Genomic DNA, 19,700 nt, shown 5'->3' on the forward strand with positions numbered 1-19,700 from the left:
TATTCCAGGATAAAACTCTACTATACTGATCTTCAATCACTCAAATCCTTAGTGTGTGATCAAAATCCACACCAACTTGAGGGGAAAGAATATTATACTGGGGGGATAAAACATAACTTATTGCTAAAACCCCAGAAAAACTTGTTGGAAAAAACCCCAGAACCATATTGCGCCCTGGCCTGTAGTCAAGAGAGCCAGGCCCCTGTCTGGGACAGTCCACTGGGTCCTTCCACAGATCACCTATGTCCCCTGGTCCTTCATCTCTTCTCAGTTAATAAAAGAGGAGGTGAAGGGCGGACGATCTTGGATGTCCCTTCTAAACTTTCAGCCTATTTTTAATAAGAGCCTTCTAGCCAGTTATTTTTAAAATGATAGTAAATGTTCCAAATCTAAGCCCCAGTATATTGGAACTTCTGCAACTCAAGAATTAGTACTTGGAATTTCTAGTTTGATGATGGTTAATTATCTCCATCACTGTACAGAATATACTTATGAGAAAATGAAAGTCGCTCAGTTGTGTCTGAGTCTTTGCGATTCCAAGGATTATACAGTCCATTGAATTCTCTAGGTCAGAATACTCGAGTGGATAGCTGTTCCTTCTCCAGGGGATCTTTCCAACCCAGGGATCAAACCCAGGTCTCCCGCATTGCAGGTGGATTCTTTACCAACTGAGCCACAAGGGAAGCCCAAGAATACCGGAGTGGGTAGCCTATCCCTTCTCCAGGGGATCTTCCTGACCCAGGAAATTGAACTGGGGTCTCCTGCATTGCAGGTGGATTCTTTACCAACTGAGCTATCAGGGAAGCCCTATACTCATGAGAGGGGATGCAGAGAAATCAATCTTAGACCCCGTCTGAACAGACTGGCCTGGTATTGGGAGCTGGGTTTGGTTGGTCTCTTTGCTTCTCCCATAAACTCTTACTGAGCACCTCTCTGCAAAGTCCTGTGGGAGGTGCTGAGAGGCATAGGGAAAGAGCAAGGGATGCAAAAAAAGCAGGACGACTGAGGGCGGAGGCAGTGTCCACACAAAGACCGGCCCTGGCAAAGGACAGACGTCACCACTGTGAAGCAGGGAAAGTGCTGAGAACACTCTCACGGGGAGGGGACACCCCATCCACTCTCCTCAGTCCAGAAGCAACGGGTGTCACCAGTACCTGCCAACAATGACCCGTAGGACCCCACCATTTACACACCTGAAAAACCTCGGCTGGTGCTCCACCTTATTTTCTTCCAAGACCCGCCGCCTTTCTCTCTGCAGCTGTTCAATCCTCTGCTTTTGTATTTCAGCTTCTTCTAAGTTCCCTTCTTCTAGAAACCTGAGACATTAAGGGAAAAGATGAAGGAATATAAATGCCAAAAAATGGAACCATCATTACTACCAGAACTGCACATGTACAGACTGGATATTCAGAATATCCTCCTGTAAAATAAGATACGTCCCAACCCTTAAACATCACTTGGAAGTAGTGAGGGATGACACTGTGCTATGAACTGGTGATACAGACATGGTTCAAAAAATTATATCTATAAAAAGGAATTTGGGGCAAAATCTTCCTCTCGTTCCTGTCTTCAATTCTACCTGTTTCCTTCCTACCCCACCCACCGTGGGTAGCCCACCGTGACTAGTTTCTTGTGCATCCGTCTAGAGATTTCTTATTCATATATAAACAAACATTAACATACATTCTCACCTCCCTTTTAGAACAGAAATGGAAGCAGGCTACACATACTGTGCATACTTTCTTGGTTTGGTTTCTTTTTTCTTGCTTTGTTTTACTTAACAATATATCTTGGAGATCTTTCTTGGTAGTACATAGATCTCTTTTAGAGATCTCTAGATTTTTTAATAGATATATAATATTCAGTTATGTGGGTATACCTGAATTTATTTAAACAATTCTCCACTGATAGATATTTGAGATGGTCTCAATCTTTTTTACGTTATAATTAATGCTGCAGTGAAGGACTGTGTACAATTGCCATTTTTCACATGTGTTAGTTTATGTATAAGGAGATGATTCTAGAATTGGAACTGCTGGGTAAAAAGGTGAGTTTGCAATATGTCTATTACTAACTGCCCTTTACAGGGATTCTAGCAATTTACATTCCCACCAGCAGTGGTACTGGAATGCCTCTTCCCTGTACCCTCAGAGTACATCAAACCTTCGAGTCTTTGCCATCTGATGGGTAAAGAAATGGTATAACAGCATGGTTTCTAAAGTTTTACATTTCTCTGAGCAAGACTGAGTATCATTTCATATAGTTAGGAGATACCTGCACTTCATAGCTTGTAAACTGTTCATTTTCCTATGTCTATTTTTTGTTTTTTTCCCCAAATGGATTGATCTTGATTTCTAGAACCAAATCATGAAGTAAGCTGCTCAGTCATAAATCTGTTGATTCTAGGTATACATTTTATTTATTTTACCATGAAGAAGGATGCTGGGTTTTTTAAAATAAAGTGAAATTTTCTTTTTTCCCCTTGGTTTTGAATCTTAAAGAGATAGGCCTTAGGGCAGACATTATGCTTTCCATTTTACAGAGTTGGAAACTGAGACTGAGAAAGGTTAAAAGACTTAGCATATGTCATACAGCTTGTCAGCCTCAAACCTAGGATCAGAAGTTAGATTTCAATGCACCAAAATAGTTTAAATTCAAGGGCCAAGGAACTGAATGCTTTTATTCTTTCAAATACATAGTAAGTGTATTTTTTATTACTATATGTAAGAACACTCTTTTAAAAAAACTTTTGAAAAATTTATTTCAATAGAAACGGGAATCTACTGGTGAATAAAGGTCATGCCACACACTGCTTTAAGCTGGGCTCTGCTCCTTCCACAAGGTTGCTTACAGTCCCCCTAGACTTCTACTCTTGATGACAGAATCTCTCTCTTTTAGGCTCCATTGGTGGCCTAGAAGATGTTACTAAGCCTTTTTATAGTTTCACATCTCTGGAGGATAAAGACCTGAAAAATATCCTTACCTTTGATCTGGCCTGAATCGAGTATCGGTAGGTGGTAATAAAGACTTTAACAATGGATCCATTTCATTTAATTCTAGTGCAAACTGTGTGAAGCCATAATATTGCTCATAGCCTTTTGGCATGGGATCTAAAAGAAAGAGAGATCGTTCATCTCTAACTTGAATTGCATTCACATCACATTTTAATTCTTTCACCTTTTTCATCTCAGACCTGCTACAGTTTTTTTCTCTCAGCTCCAACCTCTTCCATTTCTATTAAAACATTCTGGCTTACAAAGAGGTTCTGAATTTTTCTCTATAAATTTTCCTTTCTATAAGTTTCCTTCTGCCTACAAAGCTAAGGCCTTCTTTGTGCAATCCAAATTTGTTAAATATCAAAATGTTTCTATAGAATTGTAAGTTATAAAAATAATTTGTTACAAAAATAAGCATGCTGAAAAGAACTCCAGGTCCATTTTTACTAACAAGACTCTCACTCTAGAGAATCCATTTTCATTTAAGAGATGTCAAATTCTTCTGAAACTGTCTAGTACCTAGAATAGTGTTGGACCCATAGCAAGAGGTCAATAAATGTTATACTTTACTTTCATTTCTGCTCCTCCTTTCCTCAATGCAGGGCCTCTCCGAATCTTACATATTTTAATTTTAAACCATCTCAGGAGAAGCCAGGAATAGAGATGGGATTATATCAGCAGAAACACTGTCAGCTGGAACCAAAGGGGACAGAGAAAACGGGACTAAATGAAGCAAGGCGAGAAAACGGGACTAAATGAAGCAAGGCTGTTGGACTCTTGTTATTTTACAGATGGAACCAGAGAGCTGCCCAGCTGCAAACATGCACCACCTTCAGGCAAAGGGAGGAATGACTCTGAAGGTGATTCAGAGACATTAGGCTGCCCTCCCTCCACAGGCCCAGACCACACAGGCCCAGGGCGCAAGGCTGCTTCCACTTCTCAAAGGGCTGGGCCACTGTGCAGCTTCAACATGCCCAGCCGCCACTACCCAGAACCCTGGGGGTCTTGGGAGCTGGGCAGTGTCCCAGTGCGCCCAGAGGGTAGGGCATCAAGCCAAAGAGGAGGTTCCCCAGTCTTAAGACCTAATGGCATTTGCCCTGCTAGGTCTTGGGCTAACTTAAAACCCATCATCCCTTTCTTCTTTCTTCTTTCCCACTTTGGAATGGGAATGTCTATCCTACGCTCATCCTGCCACTGTATTTTGGAAGCACATTTTGGTTTCATAGGTTCATAGCTGGAGAGGATGAATCACACCTCCAATCTCACCCATGCCTGATTTAGATGATATTTAAATGAGACTCTAGAGTTGATGCAGGAATGAGTTAAGACTCTTGAGGCTGTTGAGGTGGAAAACATACATTTTGCACGTAAGAAGGATATGATTCTGGGGGCCAGAATGTTAGACTTGATGTTTGCCGCTGCTGCTGCTGCTAAGTCACTTCAGTCTGACTTGATGTTTACGTTCTCTCAAAGTTCATATGTTAAAGCGCCACCTCCGACATGGCTGTATTTGGAAATCAGGTCTCTAAGGAACTGATGACGATGGAGAAGGAAATGGCAACCCACTCCAGTAATCTTGCCTGGAAAACACCATGGACAGAGGAGCCTGGCAGGCTACAGTCCGTGGGATCACAAGAGTCAGACACGACTTAGCGACTAAACCATCCACCACTACAAAGTGAATATATGCCTAAAGATAATATGTGAAAAGGATATTTGCCATATACTAGCTAGTTTTTTGGTGGGAGGGTGGGAGTCAAGGAAGACTTGGGGTTATTTTTTCATCAACTTCCATTTTATACTTATTTATAATGGTCATTATTTTTACTAATACTGTAAAACTATGAAAATGAATAAAATACTAAAAGTTTCATATAAAAAAAAAAAAGGAACTGATGACGGTAAATGAGGTCAGAAGGGTGGGCCCTCACCTGCAGCCAAGCCACAGGGAAGACTCTGACCAGAGCCCAAATTTGCCTGTACCCAGCCTTCGGAACCGTGAGAAAATGAATTTCTACTGTTTAAACCACCCAGTCTGTGGTGTTTTGTTATACCAGCCAAAGCAGATTAATGCAGTCATGCTGTCCTAATTTTAATTCCAGCTAAGAATCAAGCTAAACATACCTAAATTTATGTCTTGGATAAATCAAATATAGACTAATCAAATATAGTCTACTCCGAGCCTTTGCTCTAGTTGTCCACACATACAAATACAAATGCTTTCTGTGAACTTTTCTGCAGACCCATTTTTTGAGGCTTCAGAAGTCCATTTTGTCTAATTCTAGTTCTCTGGATCCTAAGCATAAAAATAATAGCAAAGCTTCCTATTGTGCCCTCAAAAACTCATCCTAGTCTCCAGAGTGGAGACAGTGGGTTTTTTTCTTGCAGACAGGCCAGGCTCACAACCATAAACAGAGACATAAAGTCAATAAATAACAAGAATAACAGCTCACACAGTGTTCTTTTGTCAAGGTACTGCTTTAACACCTGGACCAGATGGTGACTCTCATCTGCAATACATTCTTTAAGCAAAGGAGAATGAGTGTTTCACTCATGAAATGTTACGTGTGCCTCTGAACCTTTGAAGCCAGGGAGGTGGCGAGTGGTGCCAATTCATTCTAGCTTCATGGCAACCTCTCTGACGGTGGAAATGGGTGGATACTACCCATTGAAAGAAACATTGTTGGCTGCCCACTCTCCAGTCATCTCTCTTTCTTGCTAATGGCTGACTCATCTGTTCAGGTGTCCTTATGCCCTTTCTAGGGAATTAATCTAAAGTCATCAGAATCTCTCCTGCTGACCCAGTTGCACAGGATCAATTAAGGGATGAATCTGGTTCCACTTCAGGTTGACAAGTTACAAACATACATTTGGGGACTTCCCTGGTGGCACAGTGGATAAGAATCCGCCTGCCAATGCAGGGGACACAGTTTTGATTCCTGATCCGGGAAGATCCCACATGCCTCGGAGCAACTAAGCCCGTGCTCCATAACTACTGAGACTGTGCTCTAGAGCCTACGAGCTGCAACTACTGAAGCCTGCGTGCCCTAGAACCCACGCTCTGTGACAAGAGAAGCCACCATGATGAGAAGCCGGCACACCACAACGAATAGTCCCCACTCGCCACAACTAGAGAAAGCCCACGCAAAGCAGCAAAGGCCCAGCGCAGCCAAAAATAAAGAAAATAATAAATAAATAAATAATTTTTAAAGAAGAGCAGAGCCTTGTGGGAGACTCTGAATCCAGAAGAGTAAGATGGAGTAACAAGGACCACATTTGGCCTCCCAACGTAAACCACCACCAACAAAAAGGAGACAGACAAAACAGAAAGATACATTTGCTGGGGGATACTAGGAAATTCTTCATTCCTGAGAAGAAAAGAGTCACAGCAGAAGAAAGCTCTTCCATCCTGACATCTCCTCTGCTTACATGAGAATATGATATTGAACTGAAACAATCATATTGCATCCAGGAGAAGAATTATAACTGCCATATCGGGAGTGGCAGGTGGTGTTATTGGTAAAGAACTCACCTGCCAATGCAGGAGACATAAGACATGCAGATTCAATCCCTGGGTTGGGAAGATACCTTGGAGAAGGGCATGGCAACCCACTCCAGTATTATTGCCTGGAGAATCCCATGGACAGAGGAGCCTGGTGGGCTATGATCCATAGGGTCGTAAAGAGTCAGACACAACTGAATTGACTTAGCAGGCACAATGTGTTCTCAATGATCTATGTTCTTGAGACAGGTAAGTTGCCTATGTAATAACCCTAGGGCCACACCCTCCACACTTGTTTTTAAGTAATAGTACATATCCTAATGGTTTAAGCCACTATTAGAATGGCTTTCCTTTTTAGATTTTCTTTTTATTTTGATCAGACTAAAGCATCTTAAGGGTACTCTCTAAGGGCAATGGTTTTAGAATATAACCATGACTCAGGAAGATATTTATCAGATGAAAAGATGGGCTAAACTCTTAAAATGTTTTAGGGGACGTGTTATGAAGTTTTAGCTTCCATACCCTTTCTCCCCCCATCTGCTTAATGAATTTAGCATCTTTCTAGAATTATAGGAGAGATTAGAGTGGTTTATGGTATTGGGAAAATCTAGGGGACCCCCTAACTCTTGTAGGTCATTCTGCTTTTCCAGTAAGGTTTCCCTATCTCTAGAATGACTTCTTGAACTTCACTAATAGCATTTCCTGTGTGCCTGGTATAGGCAAAGGAATGATGTGCAACCACAGATAAGCAATGGCTTTGTTCTGGGATTAAGAACCCAGGACTTTACCAGTCCAACAGAGGTATTGTTGATAAGCATGAGGATGAGTCTGAGATATAACTAGGTGAATGACAGTAGAGCCAGTTGCTCTGCTGCTACTGCTGCTAAGTCACTTCAGTCGTGTCCGACTCTGTGTGACCCCAGAGACGGCAGCCCACCAGGCTCTGCCGTCCCTGGGATTCTCCAGGCAAGAACACTGGAGTGGGTTGCCATTTCCTTCTCCAATGCATGAAAGTGAAAAGGGAAGGTGAAGTCACTCAGTCGTGTCTGACTCTTAGCGACCCCATGGACTGCAGCCTACCAGGCTCCTCCGTCCATGGGATTTTCCAGGCAAGAGTACTGGAGTGGGGTGCCATTGCCTTCTCCAGCCCGTAGCTCTAGCATAGTTCAAAGAGAGGCTATGCTATGCTATGCTATGCTAAGTCACTTCAGTCGTGTCCAACTCTGTGCGACCCCATAGACGGCAGCCCAACAGGCTCCCCCGTCCCTGGGATTCTCCAGGCAAGAATACTGGAGTGGGTTGCCATTTCCTTCTGAAAGTGAAAAGTGAAAGTGAAGTCGCTCAGTCGTGTCCGACTCTTAGCGACCCCATGGACTGCAGCCTACCAGGCTCCTCCGTCCACGGGATTTTCCAGGCAAGAGTATTGGAGTGGGGTGCCATTGCCTTCTCCGCAAAGAGAGGCTGGATATACTCAATGGACGCTGACGTTCACCCGCAGGGGGTTCTTCTGGCCACGCCCTCGCTTTGCTCCACCTGGCGAACCCAGATACTAACTTGCTCTCCAGATGCAAGCGGATGAGGAGGAGCCGCCGCAGTAGATGCTCTCGTGCCATTTCCCGAAGAGCCGATGTACTGCTTTTCCACTCTGGTCAAACACTGTACCTTCAATCTCATGGGCGTTAGTGCTCCAGTATTTCGCCTAGGAGTAAAAAGAGAGTCATCTGTTAGTGTTTTGGGGTCAATTTATTACGAATGTTAAGAGAAAAAAGGAAGAGGAAAGAAACCCGCAAGAATGATTCTATGCTGCATATGGTTTGTTGGTTCTGGCTTTTTAAAAATTCATACTTTTAATTATTTAATAAAAATTAAAAGCTAGCTCTTTATTTATAGGTTGTAGCTCAATCATCAACATTGTGTAAGACATAATTTTCTATCTACTTTCACATCATGCACTGCAGGAAGGAAGGGATCATCCACCAGGTGGGGGTTGACCCTTAAGCCCCTTCCAGAACAGCTGTCCCCTGACTGTCACTGTGGTTCTATTACAATTTAAAAGAAATGTAACTCATATAACTTACTCTCTCAAGGAACTAGACAATCCTTTGTAAACAACCATTTTTTTTTTTTACCAAGTTTGTAAACCAATCAACTTTCAGTTTCTACTATTTATTTTTTTCCCCAAACCAGATCTGCTCATCTAACTTATAGGAACCTTATGCAATCCACATTCCCACTGAGTTGGTCCTGGACTGAGAACAGCTCAGCTAGGCCCAGCCTTGTGGATTTTACATATACAGTACCACACTGCGGTCAGCAGAGGGAGCGCTAAGTCCCTAGAGTTGAGTTTTTCAATTTTCCTTGCTTGCCCTAAAAATCTGCAAAAGACCAGAAGGCATGACTCCATAAATCAAAAAATTCTACTACTATTTTCAGCCAAAATAGAATCCGTATCTGGAAACCAATAAAATAGAGTGAAATTTCCAGGCCGTATCTGGTAGACTAGCTTCCCCATTCCAAGTCCAAAATAAAAATGGGAGGAAGGGCAGAGTATAGCAGTACCTCAGAGATTAATCAGAAATGTAACAGCGAGTTCTCTAGTCAGGTTAAAAAGGAAAGCAAACACTGTCCAAGCTTTTAAGTTTATTCTAAAGCAGGAGTCATATTTTTCTCTGTAGAGATATTTGTCAGTAAGTCCAATTACTTATTGGGAAGCCACAGAAAGAAGCAGTCATGCTCCACACATAACTGCTGCTTTCCAGAGGCACATCCAGTGTTCTAATTCTTTTCATCTCTCATAGCTATGAAAATATGTTCCCTGATCCTCAGTAGATGAATACCACATGGATGGTATAAATGGGAGTGAAGCACATTCTTTGGGGAAATTTCTGAGAGCAGGATAGCTTGCACCTGGATCAATCAATCAATGTATCTATTATCTGTCAATCTCCCAGGTATATATACCCCTTATTCAGGCTCCTTTGCTTCTTTTTTGAAAGACCTTAGATGAAGCTTTTAAGGCAGGGTCATCTTTGCATGCTGCATTGCTTCAGTCATGTCCGACTCTTTTCAACTCCATGGTCTATAGCCTGCCAGCCTCGTGGGTCCATGGGATTCTCCAGGCAAGAATACTGGAATGGGTTGCCACGTCCTCCTCCAGGGGATCTTCCCAATCCAGGGATCAAACCTGCATCTGTTATATCTCCTTCACTGGCAGGCTGATTCTTTACCACCAGCACCAGCTTATTTTATGCCAAATCACTACTAATTCTATCTACAACCCAGTTTGACCTATAGGCCATCTCTCCATAATGCCCCCCCCGCCAGTTGCTATAGGTGGTACAGAGAGGTACTGTGCGAAATTCCACAGTTAGAACCTAATCTCTTGGCTTATGATTTTGACCTTAATTAGATGCAGATACTCCTTGAGGAGGGTAACCCTTTACGGCCACTTGGTATATGTGAGATTTTTACAGGCAAGAGGGAATTTCAGGAGGGAGAGAAGGTGGGGAAACGGGCTCAAATCAAGGCAGATGGAAAGTTGGATAGGTAAGCAGATGATTCCAGGCTCTTTGCCTGAGGAAAAACTGTTCATTTATCCTTGAACGTGCACGAGACTCTGCTGTGTGCTAGGCAAAACTGCCAGGCATCGGCCACAGCAGTGGGCAAGACAGATCCGGCTTCTGCTTTGCTGGAATCAGGAATAGCAAGGAGGGTGTGGGGAGCAGAAGATAAGCAAGTAAAGCAACAGCGAGCAAGCTACCTGCAGGTGGTAATAAACACTCTGAAGAAAACATATGAAAGAAAGATATGAAAGAGGGTGACTAACAAGGCTGATGGAAGGATCTGGAGGACCCCAAGCAGAAGGAAATGGAGAGAGAGAAAGGACAGTGCAGCTAGAGGACGATGAGGAAGGAAGGGGATGAGGGGTGGCAGGAGTCGAGGTTGGAGAGGATGGGGGGGGGGGGTGTGGGTGTGGGTGTGGGTGGGTGTGTGTGTGGGTGTGGGTGTGGGTGTGTGTGTGTGTGATGGGGGTGGGTGTGGGTGTGTGTGTGTGTGATGGGGGTGGGGAATATAGACTCTACTGGGTCTCATGGGCCATTGTAAGGATGTAATCGTTTGTTCTGACAAAGATGGGAGTTGTCAGAGGTTTTGGTCAAATATGATGTGACTTTCATTTTTTAAACTGTGCTAAAACATACATAATATTTACTGTTTCAACCATTTTTTAATGTAAAATTGAGTTGCACTATGTACACTCACAAAGTTGCATAATGATTGCCTTATATACCTCCAGAACTTTTCATCTTCCCAAACTGAAACTCTGTGCCCATTAAATAATGACTCCCTATTCCTTCCTCTTCCCAGTCCCTGGAAATCACCATCCTACTTTCTGTCTTTATGAATCTGGCTGCTCCAGGTATCTCATATAAATGGAATCATTTTTGTCCTTTTGTGTCTGGCTTATTTCACTTAGCATAATGTCTTCCAGGCTCATCCATACTGTATCATGATGACTTATGTTTCAACAGGGTCCCTCTGGCTGACTCACTGGGGAGAGACCAAAGAGGAGTAAAGGAAGGAAGGAGGCTAGGAGGGACTGTGACCCTGGTCCAAGTGAGAGGGGTAAGGCTGGGACCAGGGGGCCCTGGCACAAAAGTGAAGGTGAAAAGTTCCCCAAGACCTGTGCTCTGAGGCCCAGTTCTGCCAAGGCCTGTCTGGGGCCACAGCTCACAGGCACCGAGGTTACCTTTATAAAGTTCACTTTGCAGTGGCAGGAATCGTCATTCAGGTTCTTGATGACAATCTCTCCATAGTGCTCGATCCACCTCTGCCCACTTAAGATGTTGTGGATGCAAGAGGTCACTTTGTTCCACTCAAAATGATCTCCAAAACTAAAGGAAGAGAAAGGGAAAGTTACAGCTCCCAGAGGAGTCAGCAGCAAATGCAAACAAGCATTTCAAAAACAAGTCCTGTGATGAATTTCTTATTCCTTCACTACAGACCTAACACCAAGAAAGCCATGCTGGGTGGTCTAAGAGCCTTCACCCTCCTCCCCACGGGTGCCTTGGGGGCAGCAGCAATCAGATCCTGGAGCTGCAGAGGCTCCACTGGAAGTGGGGGGGGGGTCCTCCTGAAACAACCCACTCTGTCCTTTGACAGAGGAGGAAACTGAACCGGAGGAGGTGTGTCTAAAGTCACCAAACTATGAAAGGAGAGTGACAAGGGGAGGGTGGAGAGGCTGTCCACAGTGTGCTCCGTCTCCACGCACACACACACACACACATATGCATATGTACACACAGGCAGACACATGCACTATATATTTATGTATATACATGTGTGGGTACATATATGTAGGCACGTATGTATACAGGAAGACTTTGATCTACTGCAGTTTTTACAGGTTGAAGGTTTGGGGCAATCCTGTGTAGAGCAAGTCTATTAGCATTTTTCCAACAGCATTTCCTCACTTCATATCTCTGAAGTATATAAAAAGTAATTTTTATAAGCAATGGGAAGCCAAAAAATTCATATTGTAATATTTACTTTATTGCAGTGGTCTAAAACCAAATCTGCAATGTCTCTGAGGTGTGCCTGTACACACACACACATATATATTTTATATATAAATCTTAAGATACAAATATCTTAAATCTTTTACAGTAAGAAAGTATTCCAGGTATGACTTACAGAATGAAATAATAATTATGAGGATAATGATATTAAGACCAAAACCAAACACTTCATGGCACATACTATGTGCCAAGTATTATTATTTTTAATTAATTTATTTTAATTGGAGGCTAATTACTTTAGAATATTGTGGTGGTTTTTGCCATACACTGACATGAATCATGTGACTATTTTAAGTGTTATTTCAAGTGCTTTCCATATCTGTTTAATCATCCCAACAGTCTTATGAAGTAGATGGTTTATATTTCCCTATTTCACTGATGAGGGAACTGGTGATCAGAAAGGTTAAGTACCTGCCCAACAATTTGCAATTAGTAAGTAGCAGTGTGAGCATATGAGTTCCAGCTCCAGAGACCATAACCATTACCACTTTGCTTTATGAAAAAGTATCAATAATCCCTGAAAGATCAAAGTCATGGCTTTCTTTAAAAAAATTTTTGACAGTGAGGCAGGACAACGATGTTAAAGAAAACTTATCATTCCTAATTGTGTTAGAAAGTAGAAATGAAAATTCTAAAAACTCTATTCAGGGAACTTTGGTGTCCAGGAAGCATTTCCATTAGAGAGAATGAAAATGTGAGATTGTCAAAATGAGGAACATTTGAAGCTACTGTCAAATGTATTAAAAGAAAAACACACACACTCAGCACCACGGGGGACAACGGGCATCCTGTTTCCAAACCCTGGCCCTAAATTCTATAAAGTTCCTAACCAGAGAAGGAGAACTTACGCTGGCAGAGTCACATGGGTTGTGCCAATGGGAACGATTTCCATGGATTTGCCCCAGAATTTGTTTTTCCATCTCACATCTGAAATGAAATAATACTGAATATTACATATTTAGTGGGAGAGCTAGGTAGATCCAAGGTTTCTTAGGCTGGATAAATGATAATCACAATATAGGATAATCTCTTCATAATAAACTTTATCATTATTCAATATAAATAGCAAATGAGTACCTGGAACAGAATTAGAGAAACTAAAACTACAAAGTATCAGTGCCCCCACCCCCTGGAAGAACTCCCAGGATGAAAGGCATATAGAAGTGAAAAGAAGTGAGGCCCCCATGAGAGGCTATTATTGAGTATGTTGAAATAAGGTGAAATGGAACCAGAGAAGAAGGAATGACCACCATGCTTGGGGAAGGCATCAGAAGAGGCTTGTCTGAAAGGGCCACTTAAACTGGGCTTGGAAGAATAAGTAGGAGTTCACCTGGCAGAGAAAAGGCAGTTTAAGGCAGAAGACATGAGAGATGTGAGAGAACAGGATGTGGCTCTGTTCTGTGGGTCTCAGGTTGTTTAGAGAGAACAGTGAAATACAGCTTGAGTACAAAAAACAGCAGGCTTGATAATTGGCTAAGAAGCTGATTTGGGTGCACTGGGGGAAACAAGGTGTTTGTTTAGACAGAATTGATGTGATTAGATACAGACTTTGCCAGGATAATTGGCAGCAATGTGGAAAATGGAACAAAAGCAGGTGAGATGAGAAGCAGGTGATCTGTATTTGCTCAAAGCATCAATGAGGATGAAGTGAACCAGGACAGTGGTGGTGGATGCAGGGGAAGGGAGTGGTCCCAGAACCATCAAGGAAACAAGAATAGAACTTGGTGACATTATCAGACGCAGGCTGTGACAGACAGGGAGAATTTGTGGATGATTTCAGATTTCTACAGCATGCACGAGCGGTGGTGCCATCAGGGAAACAAGGAATAGAAAAAGAACAGCAGAGACAGAGGATCCCTCTGGGGCCAGGTGACAATACACAGACCACGGGGGAGCAAAGGTGAATGCATGGAGGCCAGCAGCGGGGCAAGGCCTGGTCTAAGAGAGAGACGGGCTGGGGCCAGGAAGGCCCTGAGCACATCCTGCAGGATTCAGCTTATATGACATGTCCAGAACAGGCATACCTATAGGGACAGAAAGAAGATCAGTGGTTGCATAAGGATGCAAGAGGCTGACAGAAATTGGAAGGTAGGGGGACGCGGGCAGGAGGGTGGTGGTGGGGAGCCATTAAAAGGTGGGTACTGGCTGAAGAAGTTTCTTTTTGGAGTGCTGAAAATGTTCTAAAGTTACTGTAGTGATGACTGTACAACTATGTGAACATATTAAAAACCACTGACTTGTACCTTTAATTTGGTGAGTTGTACAGTATTTATCTCAGCAAGTTGTTATCCCCCAAAAGATAACTGGTTGTTTAAAGCAAAGTAGTAATAATGTATGACAGGGTTTATAACATATATATGTAAAATGTCTGTCCACAATAGGAAAGGTTCAGGAAGGGAGAACAGAAGTACACTTTTTAAAGTTTCTTTTGCTATAGGTTAAGTAGCAAAATATCACTTGAAAAGAGACTGTGATATGTTAAAGATATATGAATCCTAAAGCAACAACTAAATAATGGAACAAAGACATATAGCTAATAAAGCAACAAAAAAAATACAATGGAATCACATGTAACAACACAAAAGAAAGTTAAAAAAGAGAGAGAGAGAGAAAAAGGGAACAAAAAACTGATGCGACAGGCAGAAAACAAACAAGAGACCAGATCTAAACCCAACTATGTCAATAATCACAAGATCCCCTGGAGGAGGGCATGGCAAACCACTCCAGTACTCTTGCCTGGAGAAGCCCATGGACAGAAGAGCCTAGCGGGTTACAGTCCATGGGGTCACAAAGAGTTGGACACGACTGAAGTGACCTAGCATGCACGCACACACATGTCAATAATCATAATAAATGTAAATGATCTAAACAATCTAAGAGGTAGAAAAATGTCAAAATGGATTTAAAAAAAAAAAGCAAGATTTGTCAGTCATGGACTTATGGAGAGGTGGAACTGCCCAGGAAAAAGCTGATGAGGAAGAAGCGAACAGAGCTGAAGAGAAAACTGTGATTGATATAAGGAGCACACAGAAAGTACCTGAAGAAAACCCCTCCCATTAAATAACATATAACCAAAGTAATAATGTGAGAGTTGGACTATAAAGAAAGTTGAGAGCCGAAGAATTGATGCTTTTGAACTGTGGTGTTGGAGAAGACTCTTGAGAGTCCCTTGGACAGCAAGATGATCCAACCAGTCCATCCTAAAGGAGATCAGTCCTGGGTGTTCTTTGGTAGGACTGATGTTGAAGCTGAAACTCCAATACTTTGGCCACCTGATGCAAAGAGCTGACTCATTTGAAAAGACCCTGATGCTGGGAAAGATTGAGGGCAGGAGGAGAAGGGGACGAGAGAGGATGAACTGGTTGGAAGGCATCACCGACTCAATGGACATGGGTTTGGGTGGACTCCAGGAGTTGGTGATGGACAAGGAGGCCTGGCGTGCTGTGGCTCTTGGGGCCGCAAAGAGTCGGATACGACTGAGTGACTGAACTGAACTGAAAGTAATAACAACAATACAGTCCTTACAAGGTCAATGACACTTCAACTAGGAGGTTAGAGACATTATGGGAAATTTTTCCAAAGTATTTTAATGAAAAAGAAGTCTCCAGTCAAGCTTCAATTCTAAATTTTAGTAGCAAAGATTCATAAAGAAACCATAGTACTTGTAATCTAAACTAGCAATACTGCCTCCAGAGAGATAAATTGGATGATTGGGAACTGGGATGGGGGAAGGAAATTTTTCATAAAATACTCTTATCTTTTAAATTTTATAGATACATTAAAAAAAAAGGCCATGTGGCAAATCAGGTGTTAACCAGTTAGAATAATCTTTTAAAAAACTGACAGGTGCTCATGGTTCAAAACACTGGGATGCTCAAATTTTCTTTTTATTGCACGCTCTGACTATGGAATAAATAAGTTAACAAAATTAATCCATTTAGGAAATATTAGCAGCAATATTTTGTCTTCAGAGCAACCATCCCTCCCCAAATTAAAAACATAAAAAACTGAACATAGGAATAACCACCCCAAACTGAAAAACAAATTGGCAATGTAAAATTGCAGAAATAAAATTTAAAGTTTTCAAAAGCAAAAGAACACTCTGCAGTCTAGAGTCTAATAACTGTAAATATTTACTGTCTCTTGAAATACACGAGGCATTTCAAATGGATGCAGAATAAGATACAGGGAAAAGTTACAGGAATAAACAATGGTGATGGGCCAAAGACTGAGAATTTTTAAAGAAGGAGACAATCAAATTATCCTCCAGAAACTTTAATTATGAAGTCAACAAATGGCAGTTATTGTTCATTGATGAGACGCAAGAACATCAAATGGTACAGATTGTTCCAGTGAGATCCAAGTCCAGGGCCCACTTAACGAGCATTTACAGTAAATGATAATGTTACACAAAATGATAGAGGCACATTACCTTGCCAGAAAACAAAATTTGCAGACTCAGCGTGACATGCAGAGATAGGTGGATGGTGGCTGACCTGATGGAAACAAAGGCAAAAAAAACCACAAAAAATTAACTTTTGTGTCTCACAAAATCCTTTCTTTCTCCCTTGCACTGAGATGTAACACAACCGCAGTGTCTAACAGAATGGAAACTTGTTAAGTTTCCCTTCAACAAGTCTGTCCTCAAGAGGGAGCTCCTGACACAGTCAGCTCTGTCTTGTCAGGAAAAAGCCTGTGAATGGAAGCCTCTGGAAGCCTGGGGAAAAAGCAGCCAAGTGGTGAGTGATGAGAGTGGAGATGTTTTGAAAGATGTGAAAATAAAAGCAGAGACACAGGGCTGCCCACTTACAAATCAGCTAACCTGACATTAGCTTCCAAGGTCAAAATCAATGCAATTCTGAAAGTACCTGCAAGTGTTTTAATTAAGATGTCAAATAGTACATATTTTAAATGTTAAGTATTTCTAAGCAACACAAAAAAACTCTTTGGTTCAGCAGATTTTAATCTGCTGAGCCCACTCAGTGGGTCAACAATGCAAGGCATCTTTTTGAAAACTCTGCATCACAAATGTCCAGCTACTTTTTAGATCACTGACAAGACGACCAATCAATTGCTGAGAAAAAGTTTTTGTTCAATTTTTGTTCATAAAAATATCTTGAGTAAATATGCAATTACATTATAGAAAAGAGAGTCCTCTGTAACAGGGACTGTAGATCATTTCCCTGCCTTTTGTCACTGGGGTCATTAACTTCTGTTTTGCTCACTAATGAAGAAGCTAAAGAGAAAATGGCTCCTCAGATTTCTTCATTATCTCAGTAACACTCAAGGCACAGGAGCAGTATGTGCGCTGTTATCATGACAGTACTATCACGCAGTACTAGTAAATGAGTTACAAGCCTGGCATGCTTGCTTGGGATTGCAGCGTCGGACACAACTTAGCAACTAAATAGCTACAATGAAAGAGTAATGCTGCTAGTGATGTTTCCAGAAATTTCTATGACATAGCTGGTTCTGAGCAAACATTATCTTACATTTAGGACATTTACAGATGAGAAAACTGAAACCAGAAAGATTATCTAACAATAACATTTCCCAAACACACCGAGAGGAGTGGAAGTAAAACCCAGCATTTTTGGTTTACAGGTGGCTTTCAAAGTTTCCAAAAAAAAGTCCTTTAAGTAGACACACCCTGTTTTCAAACGTATCAAGAACTCAGAATACTCAGAGGCCTGCTTGAGGTGAACAGGTGTGGCAGGAAGTTGGGGTGACCAATCCATAACCACTGGCCTTGCTCTGAACCCTGGACTGCAGAGGAACATGTTTGAGAACCTCTTCCGTGGCCCTCTTCCAGGTGGAGAACAGCCGGGACAGGACGGGAGTGCAATGGTATCCACTTGGCTTGAAGAAAAGTAGGGACAAAGATGTCAACAGCGCAGCTATCTTTCAAGTCTCAATGAACATATGAATCCCAGATCCACTATGAGGTGGGAAGTGCACATTTGCTGTCCCTTGGAGGGTTTTAATTCTCACTGTGGCCTCTTGAGAAAGTGAGCTCCTCTCCATGCTTATGTGCATTTCATCTCAAACACTAAGAAACCTAACTCCTAAAATGCTTTGCTTCACTGTCTTTTCTTTCAATCCAACCCCCTGAAGATACATTATATCACACAAACTGCTAAATTCTTGTCTCCCCTTCTTTCCCCATTAGGAGAACAGTGGAGTTACTTTTTAAACCTTGGGATCATACAGAAGAGGGCTTCCCTGGTGGCTCAGTGGTAAAGAATTTGCTCGCCAATGCAGGAGATGCAGGTTCTGTCCCTGGACTGGGAAGATTCCCCTGGAAGAGGGCATGGCAACCCACTCCTGGGGATGGACAGAGAGAAGGCTGGCAGGCTACAGTCCACAGGGGTGCAGAGTCAGACATGATGTAGCAACTAAACAACAGCACCATATAAAACTAAACTAGGGCAAGACAATACTGACCCCTCACTTCTTCACTCCACTCGCCTCATCCACCCCCCAGTGGAGCAGACAGGAGCTATGGAATAGCCCCCTGCCCCATAACGTAGGCAGATTTTAAGTAGATTATTACAAAGCAGATCATAGTCATTCCCATAGAAATAATGCAGTAAAAAATGTGAAGATCACAGTCTTGGTCAAGAATTTGGCATTTTACAAGTCTGGCAAGTATAAGCATCAAAGCAAAATACAATACATAAAAACTATAAACTCTTCTGTAATAATTTAAAATCCTATGAAACAAGGATATAAATATACTGTCCATATGAATTATAAAAGCAACTCTATCATATCATAAAGTATACATATGTCCCATAAAATGCAAATTTGACCTTTTTAAAATAGTTGTGTCAGATTAATGAATCACTGCTTAGCAAAGTGCCTTTAGATGGAGTTGAAGGGCTGTTTTCTGAATGCATAAATCCCAACACTGACATATCAATGATTTGGTTTATTTCTTTCTGGCTTAAAAACACCTCTGGGAGTGATTTATTTGATGTACATGACTTTTAAGAAGTTTACAAAGCTTTCCAGGGGAACTAAATTGATGCCTTATTTTTGTTTCCTATGTTTCCTTCCCACAGGTATTTATTCATGAAACATATCTGAAGCCTCTGCCATGTGCTGCATGAGGGTCAGGGAATGAGAGATTGCTCCTGGAGTCCCCCAGATCTAGAAGCTAACTGTGCAATATCATCAATATCATCTACTGGCTGAGTGACCCTGAGGGTGTTTTTAAACCCTCTGGGCCCCCCTTACCTTATCTGTAAAACAGGACTAGTACCACTGACTCTGCAAACTAAAAAAAGATAGCCCATGGAAAGTGCCAGGATTATCTGCTAGTACAGAGTCAGCAGAGATTAAATTTTAATTTTTTTTCATGAGTGGTATTTCCACTTAGCTCTCATGGTAACCTTGTGTCTTCATTACCCTTATCTAATGAATTAGGAAACGGGTTTTTTTCCCAGTCAAGAGCCTGCCCAGTGCTACACAGTTAGTCCCTGACGAGGGCAGCCGTCTAAATTCACGAGGGCAGCACTCTAAATTCAGGTCTTCTGACTTCAAATCCAACACTGTTTCCTGCGATGCCCTAGCTGCTCCTTGATGGCTGCTCTCAAAGCTGGGCCCTGGCTCCTACCCAAAGCT

At 42.1% G+C, this 19,700-nt stretch overlaps 1 protein-coding gene across 8 annotated transcripts in view; it reads right to left on the minus strand.

The window, feature by feature from the left end:
• The window catches only part of OSBPL3 (oxysterol binding protein like 3), a 199,669-nt gene that overhangs the window by 8,700 nt on the left and 171,269 nt on the right, over positions 1 to 19,700 (minus strand). For all 8 annotated transcript variants that reach the window (XM_086396295.1, XM_086396291.1, XM_086396293.1 and 5 more), the window contains 6 exons: positions 16,507 to 16,570; positions 12,923 to 13,001; positions 11,246 to 11,390; positions 8,053 to 8,197; positions 2,984 to 3,110; positions 1,194 to 1,316 (listed from right to left, as the gene is read on the minus strand). In XM_086396295.1, coding sequence (XP_086252421.1) covers positions 1,194 to 1,316; positions 2,984 to 3,110; positions 8,053 to 8,197; positions 11,246 to 11,390; positions 12,923 to 13,001; positions 16,507 to 16,570 — 683 coding nt within the window. The remainder of the gene's footprint in view (positions 1 to 1,193; positions 1,317 to 2,983; positions 3,111 to 8,052; positions 8,198 to 11,245; positions 11,391 to 12,922; positions 13,002 to 16,506; positions 16,571 to 19,700) is intronic.

Source organism: Bos grunniens, chromosome 4 (assembly GCF_055505025.1).
Source record: "Bos grunniens cultivar Pamir isolate PY7600 chromosome 4, Bosgru_T2T1.0, whole genome shotgun sequence".
Taxonomy (NCBI): domain Eukaryota; kingdom Metazoa; phylum Chordata; class Mammalia; order Artiodactyla; family Bovidae; genus Bos; species Bos grunniens.